This window comes from Chiloscyllium punctatum, chromosome 11 (assembly GCF_047496795.1).
Source record: "Chiloscyllium punctatum isolate Juve2018m chromosome 11, sChiPun1.3, whole genome shotgun sequence".
In the NCBI taxonomy this organism is placed as follows: Eukaryota; Metazoa; Chordata; class Chondrichthyes; order Orectolobiformes; family Hemiscylliidae; genus Chiloscyllium; species Chiloscyllium punctatum.
The window spans coordinates 104750003-104764074 of record NC_092749.1 but is presented as its reverse complement, the minus strand read 5'-3'; the positions used below and the strand labels follow the sequence as shown (position 1 = coordinate 104764074).

General features: G+C 41.6%; 1 protein-coding gene across 2 annotated transcripts in view; it reads left to right on the top strand.

The window, feature by feature from the left end:
- The first annotated feature begins 740 nt into the window (after window positions 1-740).
- Window positions 741-14072, top strand: part of fermt1 (FERM domain containing kindlin 1) — an 86710-nt gene continuing 73378 nt past the window's right edge. The window contains exons 1-2 of one of the 2 annotated variants that reach the window (XM_072581456.1): window positions 741-1089; window positions 12854-13027. In XM_072581456.1, the coding sequence (XP_072437557.1) occupies window positions 12877-13027 (151 nt within the window). In that variant the 5' untranslated portion in view covers window positions 741-1089; window positions 12854-12876. The remainder of the gene's footprint in view (window positions 1090-12853; window positions 13028-14072) is intronic. The other variant, XM_072581455.1, reaches the window with a different exon arrangement.

The following is a 14072-nucleotide window of genomic DNA, read 5'->3' as shown; positions in this document are numbered from 1 at the left end:
ATACTTTAATAAAGCACCTATTTACATGCAACAGTTTCATATGGAGATTCACAATTACTAATCCATTTGGAAAGGTATCCTTCAAACAAAAAAAGTTCTCCCAGAAGGAAAACACAGTAAAACTGGTTAATGAGACATGCTGGTCCAATTCATCACAGGGCAGCCCTGTGGATCAGTGGTTAGCACTGCTGTCTCACAGCACAAGACACCTGGGTTTGATTCCACCCTCAGGGGACTGTGTGGAGTTTGCTCATTGTCTTCAAGGATTTTCTCCAGGTGCTCTGGTTTCCTCCCATGGTCCATAGATGTGGAGGTTGGGTGCATTAGTCATGGTAAATAGTCCATAGCGTCTAGGGATCTGTAGGTTAGCTCGGTTAGCCATGTTAAATAGCTCAAAGTGTCCAGGGATGTGTAGGCGAAGTGGATTAGCCATGGGGACTACAGGGTTACAGGGATGGGGTGGATCTGGGTGGAATGCTCTTAAGAGGTTCAGTGTGGACTGGATGGGCCGAATGCCTGCTTCCACCCTGTAGAGATTCTATGATCTTGTGTGTTCAATCCTATGTCCTGCTGTGTTCTTCTTTCTAAAATAGGGGGTTTGAACCGTACCCCGTACAGCTGCATTTTACCCTATCGATCTGTGAACTCACTTGATATGTCACACTTGACTTGTAACCGCAGTACTCCCAACTTAACCATCAAGAATACATGGCGGGCGGGTGGAGAAAGATGAAGATTCACTCAATACCACTCCACATTTTGGAGAAGCTGTGTCGTGCAGCTGAGAGGTTCCGGGATTTACAGAAAGCATACCTTTGCTGACAGGAAGCTATTGAAAATCTTCATGCCTGCAGGGGATGGTTTGGAATCTCTCTCACCTTCCACCTCCTCCCAGACTCTCAGCGCCGCGTTTCAGTGACAGGATTGGCTCAGAATGCAAAACGGACTGAGAGAGTTTTAAAACAAGAACTGGACCGCTTTGGATGTTTTGTTTTATTTTTCGCACAAGCAGCAGGGATTTATATCAAAGTTGAATGTCGAGTGGGTTTGGTTTTATTACCTCTCTCTTTCCCTGAGTCTCCTGTAAAGGTGAGTTCACCTTTTCTTTGTTGTTGTGTTTTTGTGACTTGCAAAATGTCTCTTGACGACATTTGACAGGGGCGCGGGCGAAAGAGGTTCACGAGGGGACAACACGAGAGAGGGCGGCTGGTGTTGGAAATGTCTTTTAGCTCATCGTTTTCCCCAGAGTTTTATCATCCCTCAAAGACCCCACACCCTTTTGTCAGTTCTTGATACAATTTGGTCACTCTCTCCACTTCTCAAACTTAACTTGAATTGCAATTTTGAAGGGAACCCCTTTAGTGCAAGCCCTTGTATTTTTCTCAACTTCTTGACTCGGCTATTTGACCTCTCTCTTTATATATATATATATATTTAAGAAAACGATCCTTTGTGTCTTTGATTCCTACCTTCGATTGCCTCCCCCCACCGACTGCATTGTTCATAAACGTACGCCTTTAATTTTTCTTCCATTTCAATAGAGCCTTTGTTATGCACTTCACTAGTTTCCAAAGGGTTGATAATATTTTCAACAATCTTGTATTTATAGCCCCGAGAATACTTTACACAAGTAACCACTTGCTGAACAGCCGGTGCTATCAAAGTTCAGTTTACATTACATTTTTTTTCTCTGTCTGCAAAATTGTCATAAGGAATGTGGGATAACCAGATTTTGAATTTGAACTTTGCCGCTTTCAGTCTCGACAAATTTGTTTGAAATCTTTGCTCGGTGTGGCACCATTCTTACATCCTAATTTATTTGTCAATAGAGAGTTAATAATCATTGATTTATCCTTCCTTTGTCTTAACATACAACAAATAGAATCCCTACAGTGTGGAAGCAGGCCATTCAGCCCATCGAGTCCACACCGACCTTCCAAAGCATCCATCCAGACCCACCCCCAGGCTTGCAAATACCATGGCTAATCCGCCTAGATGCAATGGGGCAATTTAGCACAGCCAATCCACCTAAGCTGCACATCTTTGGACTGTGGGAGGAAACCTACACAGACATGAGGAGATTATGCAAAGTCTACATGGATATCTTCCAAGGTTGGAATTGAACCCTAGTCCCTGGCGCTGTGGGGCAGCAGTGCTAACCACTAAGCCACTGTGCCACCCCAAATGTATTTTACTTTCTCTTTTGACAGATTTATGTGCCGATAATGCCAACTTGCATTTGAATATCATCAAAAAGACCCCAGCAAGATTTAGTAGGATGTAGTCATTTTTAAAAAAGTGAATACTGAGTCAAATAACGCAGTATTGGGAAAGCTCGCAAAAAGCTGACTGAGGTGTATGTTAAGTAGAGTCTCAAGCAAGATACGTACGAAGGAACACAGTGATTTTAGGAAAACATTTCAGAGCAAAATCCCTGATAAGATGGCTACCAGTGTCAGAAACAAAGGAGAAGGGTCTGAGATTCCTCAAAAGGCCTAATTACTGGAACACACAGGGAAAGGATGCCAACACAAAGATTCCAATTTTAAATACAACGTTGTTGTAGAGAAGAGTGTGTCAGTGAAGATTTGGATATTGGGACTTGGTGTGGAATATGATGTACTTTGAAAGCCCAGATAGAAGTGAGCTGTACTTACAGTATTGGCACCCACACTCTGCCATTGATGAAGGAACAGAGCAAAGAAAAGCAGTTAACCACCAGAGAGAGGCAGTCTATTCGTTTTGCTTTCTTGAACCCTGCTACAAAAGAGGACGTTGTTTACTAAATTTGATTCTTGACAATTACTTGGTAAATCCTTGAAATTTAACGATCAGCAGCTTTATTATATCTGATATATATTTTTAAAAACCTATCTTTCGGAATGTGCTTTATTGTTTTTGTTATTAATATCAGAAAGGGAGAGAAAATCTAAGTGTGAGAAACCTTGCTAGGTTTTGGTGTAAAATCAATAAATATCAGCATTAGTTCCAATGCTATCTTTTTTTTTGTCAGGGAGTGCTGAATACGTTTGAACTGACCTGGCTGGTAGGATTGAGTTTCAGCTGTAATTAGCACTAAGTTAAGATTTACCTTGAGATTGATATTTGGATAAATAATAATGGGTGATGGCAGCAGATATTTGGGGAGAACCATTCGAGGGTTCACTACACACCAAAACATTTGCAGTCCTTAAGATTGCTAAGCCTTCCATTCTCATGCTGCTGCATATAAGGTCCACGTATGTCACTTCAATAACTGATGGTGTGCACATGTCAATGTCTGTTGAATTCTTTCTTTTGTGTCTTCCACCTTGCCTACAGCATCAAACCCAAGACTGAATGAGATCATTGGTGTTGTTATCTGACAAGGTGCATTAAGGTTCCTCATTGCCCTCAGCATTTCATTAAGCCTTTGATGTTGTTCAGAGTGAACTAGACAGTAAATGGAAAAGTCCTGGGGAAAATTGATATACAGAGAGATCTGGGTGTTCAGGTCCACCTTTCCCTGAAGGTGGCAACACAGGTCAGTAAAGTGGTGAAGAAGGGGTATTGAGTCCAAGAGTTAGAGTCATAGAGTCATAGAGATGTACAGCACTGAAACATACCCTTCTGTCCAACCCGTCCATGCCGACCAGATATCCCAACCCAATCTAGTCCCACCTGCCAGCACCCGGCCCATATCCCTCCAAACCCTTCCTATTCATATACCCACCCAAATGCCTCTAAAATGTTGCAATTGTACCAGCCTCCACCACATCCTCTGGCAGCTTATTCCATACACGTACCACCCTCTGCATGAAAATGTTGCCCCTTAGGTCTCTTTTATATCTTTCCCCTCTCACCCTAAGCCTATGCCCTCTAGTTCTGGACTCCCTGACCCCAGGGAAAAGACTTTGCCTATTTATCCTATCCATGCCCCTCATAATTTTGTAAACCTCTATCAGGTCACCTCTCAGCCTCCGACGCTCCTGGGAAAACAGCCCCAGCCTGTTCAGCCTCTCTCTGTAACTCAGATCCTCCAACCCTGACAACATCCTTGTAAATCTTTTCTGAACCCTTTCAAGTTTCACAACATCTTTTCGATAGGAAGGAGACCAGAATTGCACGCAATATTCCAACAGTGGCTTAACCAATGTCCTGTACAGCCGCAACATGACCTCCCAACTCCTGTACTCAATACTCTGACCAATAAAGGAAAGCATACCAAACGCCTTCTTCACTATCATATCTACCTGCGACTCCACTTTCAAGGAGCTATGAACCTACACTCCAAGGTCCCTTTGTTCAGCAACACTCCCTAGGACCTTACCATTAAGTGTATAAGCCATGCTAAGATTTGCTTTTCCAAAATGCAGCATCTCGCATTTATCTGAATTAAACTCCATCTGCCATTGACCCATCTGGTCCAGATCCTGTTGTAATCTGAGGTAAGCCTCTTCGCTGTCCACTACACCTCCAATTTTGGTGTCATCTGCAAACTTACTAACTGTACCTCTTATGCTTGCATCCAAATCATTTATGTAAATGACAAAAGTAGAGGACCCAGCACCGATCCTTGTGGCACTCCACTGGTCACAGGCCTCCAGTCTGAAAAACAACCCTCCACCACCACCCTCTGTCTTCTACCAGGTGAGTTGGCAGGTCATGTTACAGTTGGAAAGGACTTTGGTTCGGCCACATTTGGAATACTGCATACAGTTCTGGTTGCCACATTACCAGAAGGATTTGGATGCTTTGGAGAGGGTGCAGAGGAGTTTCACCAGGATGCTGCCTGGTATGGAGGGCGCTAACTATGAAGAGAGGTTGAATAGATTAGGATTATTTTCATTAGAAAGACAGAGGTTGAGGGGCGACCTGATTGAGGTCTCCAAAATCATGACAAGTATAGACAGGGTGGATAGCAAGAAGCTTTTCCCAAAATGGGGAATTCAATTACTAGGGGTCACAAGTTCAAAGTGAGATGGAAAAGGTTTAGGGGAGATATGCGTGGAAAGTTCTTTACACAGAGGATGGTGGGTGACTGGAATACTTTGCCAGCGGAGGTGATAGAGATGGGCACGATAGCGTCATTTAAGATGTATCTAGACAGATACATGAATGGGCAGGACGCAAAAGGATACAGATCTTTAGAAAATCGGCGACAGGTTTAGATAGAGGATCTAGATCGGTGCAGGCTTGGAGGGCCGAAGGGCCTATTCTTGTGCAGTAATTTTCTTTGTTTTTTAATTGTTCATCTTGAAAGAAACCTGAGGGGTGACCTAACAGAAATGTTCATTATTATGAATCGTGTTGATAAAGTGGATACAAAAGCAAAAAAAGCTAGATTTTCATTGGAGACAAGTGTCTTTGCTGGTGTTTAAAGGTGACGGGCATGACCCAATTGACACTTCAGTTTAGGGTTTCGACAATTTTCACTGGCCCAGATTAAAGCCACATGTGGGAAGGCGCTTTCGTCCCGAATTCCTGACTTGGGGACTGTCCCACTGTGGGGATAGGTACTGCATTTCCCCTTGCCCCCTCCCCTAACCCCAAACCCTTCACATTTTGTGGGGAATGACCAGCTTCTCAAGGATTCATGGTTCACAGCCCCTCACAGAAGCTGTGGGCCATACTCCGGAATTATTTGAAATTACATGTACATAATCTTACCTATGTATACTCGGCCAGTACGCAGTATGTTCAGAGACAACGCGATGTACAAATCTGATGGAAAGACCTTGAAATGCTCATGAAAAATAATTACATGCAGGTAAAATTAAAAATCAGACAACACCAGGTTATTGTCCAAGAGGTTTATTTGGAAGTACTAGCTTTCAGAGCGCTGCTCCTTCAGGTAACTAGATGAAGGAGCAGCATCTCTGAAAACTAGTCCTTCCAAATAAACCTGTTGGACTATAACCTGGTGTTGTGCGATTTTTAACTTTTTCCTCCCCAGTTCAACACCGTGCATGCAGGTAGTTCTCCTGTTATGCGGTACTTGCATGCCTGTGCAACACCCTGTTATAGAAAATTGTCCAATATAAATAATGGGGCCTATGGGAAAGACAGGATTAGGGATGAACAGCCAAAAAACTCAGTAAAAATCAAAACAAAAATAATAGTTAGCCTAACACAAACGATAGCACAGTCAAAGTAATTCTTTAAGTCATATATTTTAATGAAATAATACAGTAAATCTAATACTTTCACACTAAAATCTCTGACAACAGCACTGTACCTTTCACAAAGCTCTTCACCAGAAATCACACAAGCTGACTGATCACATGATGCAGACATCCTATCCTCCTCAAGATTCTCCCCGTTATTGAAATAAAGTTCATTCTAAATGTAGACTAGATTTCCCAGTTACAAGCTAAGTTTCAAGACATGCAGAGCTGATTGCTTTCCTGTTTTAGCCAAACACACTGAATTTGCATTTTTCAGACAGAGGATACTGAGGCTGGGTTTTGCTGTTCAGGTCAGTGCCAGGGATGGAATCACATAACAGTGAATGGGAGTTCACTTTATTATAAAATAAAGTCCACATGTCACAAATCACTTTACAGCCAATACGCGTTTTAGGAGAGTCATCTGTATTAAGAAATCTGCTTTGATGAAGACCGCTGCTCGTAAGTGTTGATATTGAAAGCATCAATTAGATAATGCCACAAGTAGTGTCTTTACCCCACTTGGCAACTCTTAATCTTGCCCAAATAAATGTACAAGATATTGAAAAAAAAATTTTTAGGTTGTAACTTTTTAAGATTTCTATCAATCAAAACCTGGACTCCATTGCAGTCTATGTAAACATATAAACTATTAGTGAGTTCTTGGAACTCAGCCAAGCATTTATATTGAGGCCATCCAGATAACCAGATGTACAGCCATCTGGTTTTTGTGGGTGTAATTGCCAGAATTGAGATGCCTCTGCTCCTCTTTGTGTTCTGTTAGAGTACAGAAGTCGGCTGATGTCCACTTGGGAGGCATGAGGAAGTGATGTCAGAGTTATAAAAAAAATCTTCGATACCATGAGACTGACAGCTCTGTAATAATGCACAAGGCAGCTCTGACTGAAAAGAAGTCAAAACATATTGCAAGATTGTCGCAAACAAGCTGCAGAAAAGCTCAGAGACTCCCCAAATCATCCATCAGAACTCAAATTATTGTGGTGTACTGAGTCTTTCATCTGTTTATAAATTTCCAATAATGCATTGGGTGTGTAGGAAGAGGTAACTTTATACCCTGTTGATCTGTTGAGAACGAGGATGAAGCTGCAAAAGTCATAGTTTTCAGTAGGTGGAGTTAAAGAGAATTTGCATTCACATTTTTTTTAGCATACAAGTGATGAAGCTCACTTGCACATTCCCCACTGGAAGCAGGTGCTACACCTTTCCATAATTATGGAGAGGAAGATGAGGATAGCTTGGTTATTATTTTTTCCCAATGTCTTTCCCAATTTTTTCCCAAAAAAGCCCTTCGTCAGGAATGATGAAGGTCCTGATGAAGGGCTATTGCCCGAAACGTCGATTTTCCTGCTCCTCGGATGCTGCTTGACCTGCAGTGCTTTTCCAGCACCACTCTGATCTAAACTCTGGTTTCCAGCATCTGTAGTCCTCACTTTTGCCCTCTGCTTTTTGTAGCCTAGTCTGCCAATGAGGGAACTCTTCCTTGCTATCATTGCAATGTGCTTTCAGAGAATGTTTCACTTCATGTACAATGTAAACAAATGATTGAAGAAAATTTATAGTTACTGCTGCTCAATGCCAGTACATTGAATGATAGTTCAGCTCATTGCATTCACAGCTTTGCAATTTGTGACTGTTTAAAATTGCATTTTCTCTGTGTACCCTCTATAACAACTAATCTTGTCGTGTACTTCAAGATTGGAAGTTTTACCTTTTCACTGCAGTGGGTGAGGGTGGAGAAATGTTTTACGCTTGAAGCCATTAAAACTCACCTTCGTATTTGTAGACTCCAGCGGCAGCTCAATCTGTGTTCCGGAGTTCTCACTGCATAAGGTTTGAGTTATAAAGGAAGGCTGGGACTTTTTTCACTGGAGCAAAGAAGGTTGAGAGGTGTCTTGAAAGAAGTTTGTAAAACGATGAGAGGTATGGATAGAGTTGATGGTAGTTGTCTTCTCTAAGTTGGGGAATTTCAAGTCTAAGGGGCACATTTTTAAGGCGAGGCGCCAGAGATTTAAAGCGAAAAGTAGAGTGGATTTTATTTGTCATTTCTACCATATACAACTGACGCAGTAAAAAAGACAGACGTAAGAGGCAAATGTTTTACACAGAGGGTGATGCGCATGTGGAATGAACTTCCTGAGGAAGTGGTGGATGTGGGCACAGTTACAATGTTTAAAAGACATTTGGATAAGTACATGAATAGGAAAGGTGTGGAGGGATATGGGCCAGGAGTAGGCAGGTGGGACTAATTTAGTCTGGGATTATGTTCAGCATGGACTGGTTGGACTGAAGGGTCTGTTTCAGTGCTGTATGACTCTATGAATAATTAGAGTGTAGGAAAATCCAGACAGGTTCCCTGGTGATAGGGATTTCTGTTCTTTTGATTATGCTGACCATTCAGAGGTGGCTAACATTTGTCGGACATAAACATTGTGACAATGGAAGTCATCCAAAAATATACCAGAGGATAGCCTCTGTTGTTTTGTGCAGAAGATATCCTCTAGGTCATCTAGGAGGTGGTGACGGCCTCATAGTGTGATTGCTGGCCTCATAGTGTGAGATCCAAGTGATGTTCTGTGAACTCAGGTTCGAATTCTGCAGTAGTGGAATCTGAATTCAATAAAAATCTGGAATTAAGGGTCTGATGATGAACGTGAAATGATTGTCAGGAAAACTTCATCTGGTTCATTAATGCCTCTTAGGGAATGAGTGTGCCATCCTTAACTGATCTGGCCTACATGTAACTCTATTCTACCTCCTGGGTAATTAAGAAATGGCAATTAATGCTGATCTAGCCATATCCTATGAATGAATAAACAACTCTTCTGCAATCATAAGGGTCCTCAGTGAAGTGAGGTTCAGTAAGACGAAGCTCACAAAGGTCAAACTACTTGTGATACAGCATTAGTTGGCAGATTCACCTAGAGGAGATGAGACTGGGTGCATGCAGATATGGATGTGTGACAATGTTAAAAGAGTAACTGTTCATTTGAAGAGCATTTGTTTGAGCTACAATGGAAGAAAGCTTAGAAGGGATATATGCTGTACTGTGCATGCGTTCATTACACGTAAGTCTTGCTGCTGATGTGGGAAACAGAAACCTTTCTGTGACTGAATTCTGCATCTTTATCCACCAATTCATCTGCTTAAAATGATTTGCGAGAAAGTTAGATGGATCTGCAAATGTAAAGAACTTACATTGATCAATAGTACCAAGGGACAATTAAGTGGGAGTGAATTGATTACCTGCATCATTTTATATCACCGAAAATGTTGTTTTTGTTTGTAGAGATCTGTGCTGGTAAATGGAAAATGAAACTTTGCATCTACTGCCAGCCTTTTCAAAGCAGGGCTAATATAGGAAAAGTTCAGTGTAAAATTATTGTAATATTTTATCAAAACTTGTCAGATTACAGAATTTCCCTTACTTCTGCTGTTAAAACCATAAACCATGGGAGCAGAAGTAGGCCATTCAGCCCATCAAGTCTGCTCCATTATTCACTGAGCTCATGATTGATTTGATCATCCTCAACCTCATTTTAATGCCTTTTCCAGCTTGACCCTTGTTTCCCTTACCTATTAAAGTGCTGGGGTGGCACAGTGGCTCAGTGGTAAGCGCTGCTACCTCACAGCACCAGGGACCCTGGTTTGATTCCCACCTCAGGTGACTGTCTGTGTGGGGTTTGCACATTCTCCCCGTGTCTGCGTGGGTTCCCTCCAGGTGCTTCGGTTTCCTCCCACAATCCAAACATGTGCAGGTTAGGTGAAATGGCCATGCTAAATTGTTCATAGTGTTGAGTACATTAGTCAGGGGTAAAATCTAGGGTAGGGGAATGGGTCTGGGTGGGTTACTCTTCGGAGGGTCGGCATGAACTTGTTGGGCCAAAGAGCCTGTTTCCATACTGTAGGGAATCTAATCTAATCCAAAAAATCTCTGTCTCAGCCTTGAACATGTCAAAAGCCCTCTGCAGTAAAGAATTCCACAGATTCATCATAAATTTCTTCTTATCACTGTCTCATGAAGGTGACCCCTTACTCTGAGATTCTGTCCTCTGGTCTTCGATGTTCCCACAAGGGGAAACAACCTTTCAGCATCTACCCTGTCAACTCCCTGAAGAATCCTGTGTGTTTCAATAAGTCTTTGAACCATAACACGATCCCTAGGGGATTTGAAAGGGTAGATGCAAAGAAATTGTTTCCTCTTGTGGGAGCATCTTGGACCTATGGTGTAATTTCAGAATAATGGGTCGCACATTTAATCTAGAGATGAGGTGGAATTTCTTCACTCAGAACGGAGTGAATTTGTGAAATTCTTTACCGCAAAGGGCTATTGAGTTGATTCACGACTGAGATAGATTTTTAATCAAGAAGGGAATCAAGGTTATGGGGGAAAAGGCAGAAGAGTTGAGGATTTGGAGTTGGAATTGAGTCCAAAGATGTGCAGTTTAAGTAGATTGGCGATGCTAAATTGCCCATAGTGTCGAGGAATGTGCAGGCTAGCCATGGAAAATGAAGGGTTACAGGGACAGGGTAGAGAGGTGGGTTTGGGTAGGATGCTCCTCAGAGGGGGGGCGGGGGGGGCGGCATGGACTCAGTGGGCCGAATGGCCTGCTTCCACACTATAGGGATTCTATGGTTCTATATGTTGCCTCTCTCATTCTTCTAAATTCCAATGAGTACAAGCCCAATCTACTCAACCTCTTCTCATAAGATAATAACTCCATTCCTGTTGTCAGCCTGGTGGACCTTGGCTGGACTTGCTCTAATACCAGGATATCTTTCATTAGACATGAAACTGAAACTGTTCACGGTATTTCTACAATGGCTTGACCAGTGCCGTATATAGTTTTAGCAAAACCTCTCTGCTTTTATCTTCCATTTGTTTTCAAATAAAGGCCAACATTTCATTTGTCTTCCCAATTATGCATTGGACTGGGATGCTGGCTTAGGTGATTCGTGGACAAGGGTTCCAAAACCACTCTGTTTTGTAGTTTTCTTCAGTCTTCCTCTATTTTTAAATAATATTTAGCTCCTCTATTCTTCTTCTGTTTGTGTATGCATGCTTGTGGAGTTCATATCAGTCCAATCATGTCATCTGTTAATTTAATGCCCAGTAGTTCACAAGAATTTAATGGATTTTGCTAATACTTGAAACTTTTGGAAGATCTTTATTCCTTTGCTGTCCAGCCTCATTGCATTCCTCCAGTTGCTGACTAGTTGTTGTTAACTGATTTGATACAGGTGGGAAGCTAACCTGGCTTTGGATGATCCAGCACTACATTGTACCCTGCATTTGCCTTGTGATAATTTGCCTTCTTAATCTGCAATTTTGAGCTACAATTGCATTACACTATGAATTTGATGGATCTATATTTCCACGGTACACTATGAATTTAATCAGCTGCTATTTCAAAATTCCTGACTCTGTCTCCTGGAAAATAACATTGGTTAAAATTTGAATTACATTTGAAAGACAGTGCAACCTTTATGTTAGATCTAATAGGCTATGTTAGATCTGATATTTTCCAATGTGGATCTGAGTCGCGGGATGGTTTCAGGTAACCTTTCTTTATTGCAGCTTTATTTTCAATACAGCTTCATTTCTCCAGAAGGCACACAAAAAGGCGCACACAAATTTCAGAATGTCTTAACTTATACAGTTCAAGCATAGAGTGAGCACGGTGTCCCCTCACTCCTGCTTTATCTATGATTGGTCAGCAGTGGTGGTTATCCCTTTGTAATTGGCTCTCTGGTACAGCATCTTATCTGGTACAGTTCAAGCTTGCCTCAGCAATGATTTCCAACTAAGCTAATCATATCACTGAACAACAAGGAGATGGCCAGGCTTGTGGTCCATGCGCAGTCCTTCATGATGTTTCCTGCATACTCTGTTATCTCCATTCTTGAGGTTTTTCACAATGGATACTGTACTCAAGTAACAGTTGCCAGCTACAAAGTGTTAACTGCAAATTAATTGGACACTTGCCTATCACTTCAGGACTTTAAAAGTTCCTCATAACAGGAAATACAAAAGAATATTTTTTTTGATCAGTTCCAACAAAGTTATATGGTTACACCTAATGTTAGAATTCTTTAGCTAAAAGTTTTCTCTTAATGTGTTCGTTCAGTCCACATTCCAATATTTGTTCGTTTCTGTACCTGCTCATTTCTCACTGTAATGATATGGGGGTCTGCTTTTACTGTCTGAAACTGGTTTGAATCTTTTCCTCTAATGCTTTTCGTGATTCTTGTGTGCATAGGTGGACCTATAACTACTTCAGAATCTATATCTATCATTCGGTGAAGAATCGTATCTAAAACTTATTGTTAATATTGTAACAGGTTGATTATCTGTTTCTTTTGAAATATTTAATTAGTGTGAAGTGTTCTTATCTATGTCTTGTGTCTGAGCAACTGCAGCTGCACATTCTATCTCAGTCCAGTGACCTTGAGTCTACAGAGCTACTATTGTTCTACTTGTGAAGACTACATGAAGAAAATATTTTCCGTAGGTTTGTAACTACTGTCAACCATGTTCTGCTGCGTTAGTCATGGGCAGCCGTCGGCCATTTTGTGCTGCTCAATCAAGGGCAGCCCTAACAGGCTACACAAAATCTGTTGCTGTGCAAATGATCACGAAGAATTGAAATGTTATTTTTTTGTAAGTTTTGTACGTTTTTCATTGATAGAGCTGGAATTAGATCCTGACAAGATGTCATCCTCTAATGATTGTGGAGCCTCTTCGTGGGAACTGAATGTTCAAGTGGATCAGCCAAATGAAGATTTGCCATTGGAGTTTAATTTGAGAGTAACAGGGGACTTTCATGTTGGAGGAGTCATGCTAAAATTAGTGGAACAAATTCGTAAGTGGAAATTTTTATTTGTCTCCAAATGTGAGTGATATTATGCTTAACAAATCAACTTTCAGAAAATTCTCAATTGTCCGTGGAACTTTATTTGAAATTTGTTTTTTTTTACTTGTGATGTTATTTTAGCATGATGTTTGAAACACAGGATGTGAAGGGGTTAGAGCAATGGATCAGACATTTTTGGAACCTATTGAGATCAACCCCACTTAGTGAGATTTGTTTTACCAAACTTATATGATGTATGAAAATGACTACCAGGTGAACAACAGCTGATCCCTGCTTTGATGCAGTAATCACCCTGAGCTCCATTCTCTACACTTGTCTTAACTCTCACATGTTTGGGAAGTCTCAACCCAGCTCCTGTTGAGATACAACCTCTAGGCAGAGAGCCCTTAAGAATTTGAAGCGTTTGGCTCCATGCTAACAATTTTACTTCCAGAGGTTGTGAGGATAGTGTGAAAAATGGAAAGATCATAACAGTGCGGTCAGTTCTATTCTTCTCTTAAAACACGAGAATTGAAATGTCTCCAGGGTATCTCCCATTCTGCTGCTGTAGCTCTGACCTAGGTTCAATGGGAATCTTGTTTATAGATGTAAAATGTACAGCTATCCTCAAGCAGAATAACATATGAAGTATTTCACCAGCTGCAGAGAATGTATGGAATTAAACAATGGAAAACAACGATATTGTGTTCATTTTGGTCCAAAATTGTAGAGGGTGTGAGGCCTGGAAATGGACGAGGTTCTACAGTAGGGATTAGATTCCCTACAGTGTGGAAACAGGCCCTTTGGCCCAACAAGTCCACACCAACCCTCTGAAGAGTAACCTACTCAGACCCATTTCTCTTTGACTAATGCACCTAACACTGTGAGCAATTTAGCATGGCCAATTCACCTGAATTACACATCTTTGGATTGTGGGAGGAAACTGGAGCACCCCGAGGAAACCCACGCAGACACGGGGAGAATGTGCAAACTCCAAACAGTCAGTCGCCCAAGGCTGGAATCGATCCTGGGACCCTGGTACTGTGAGGCAGCA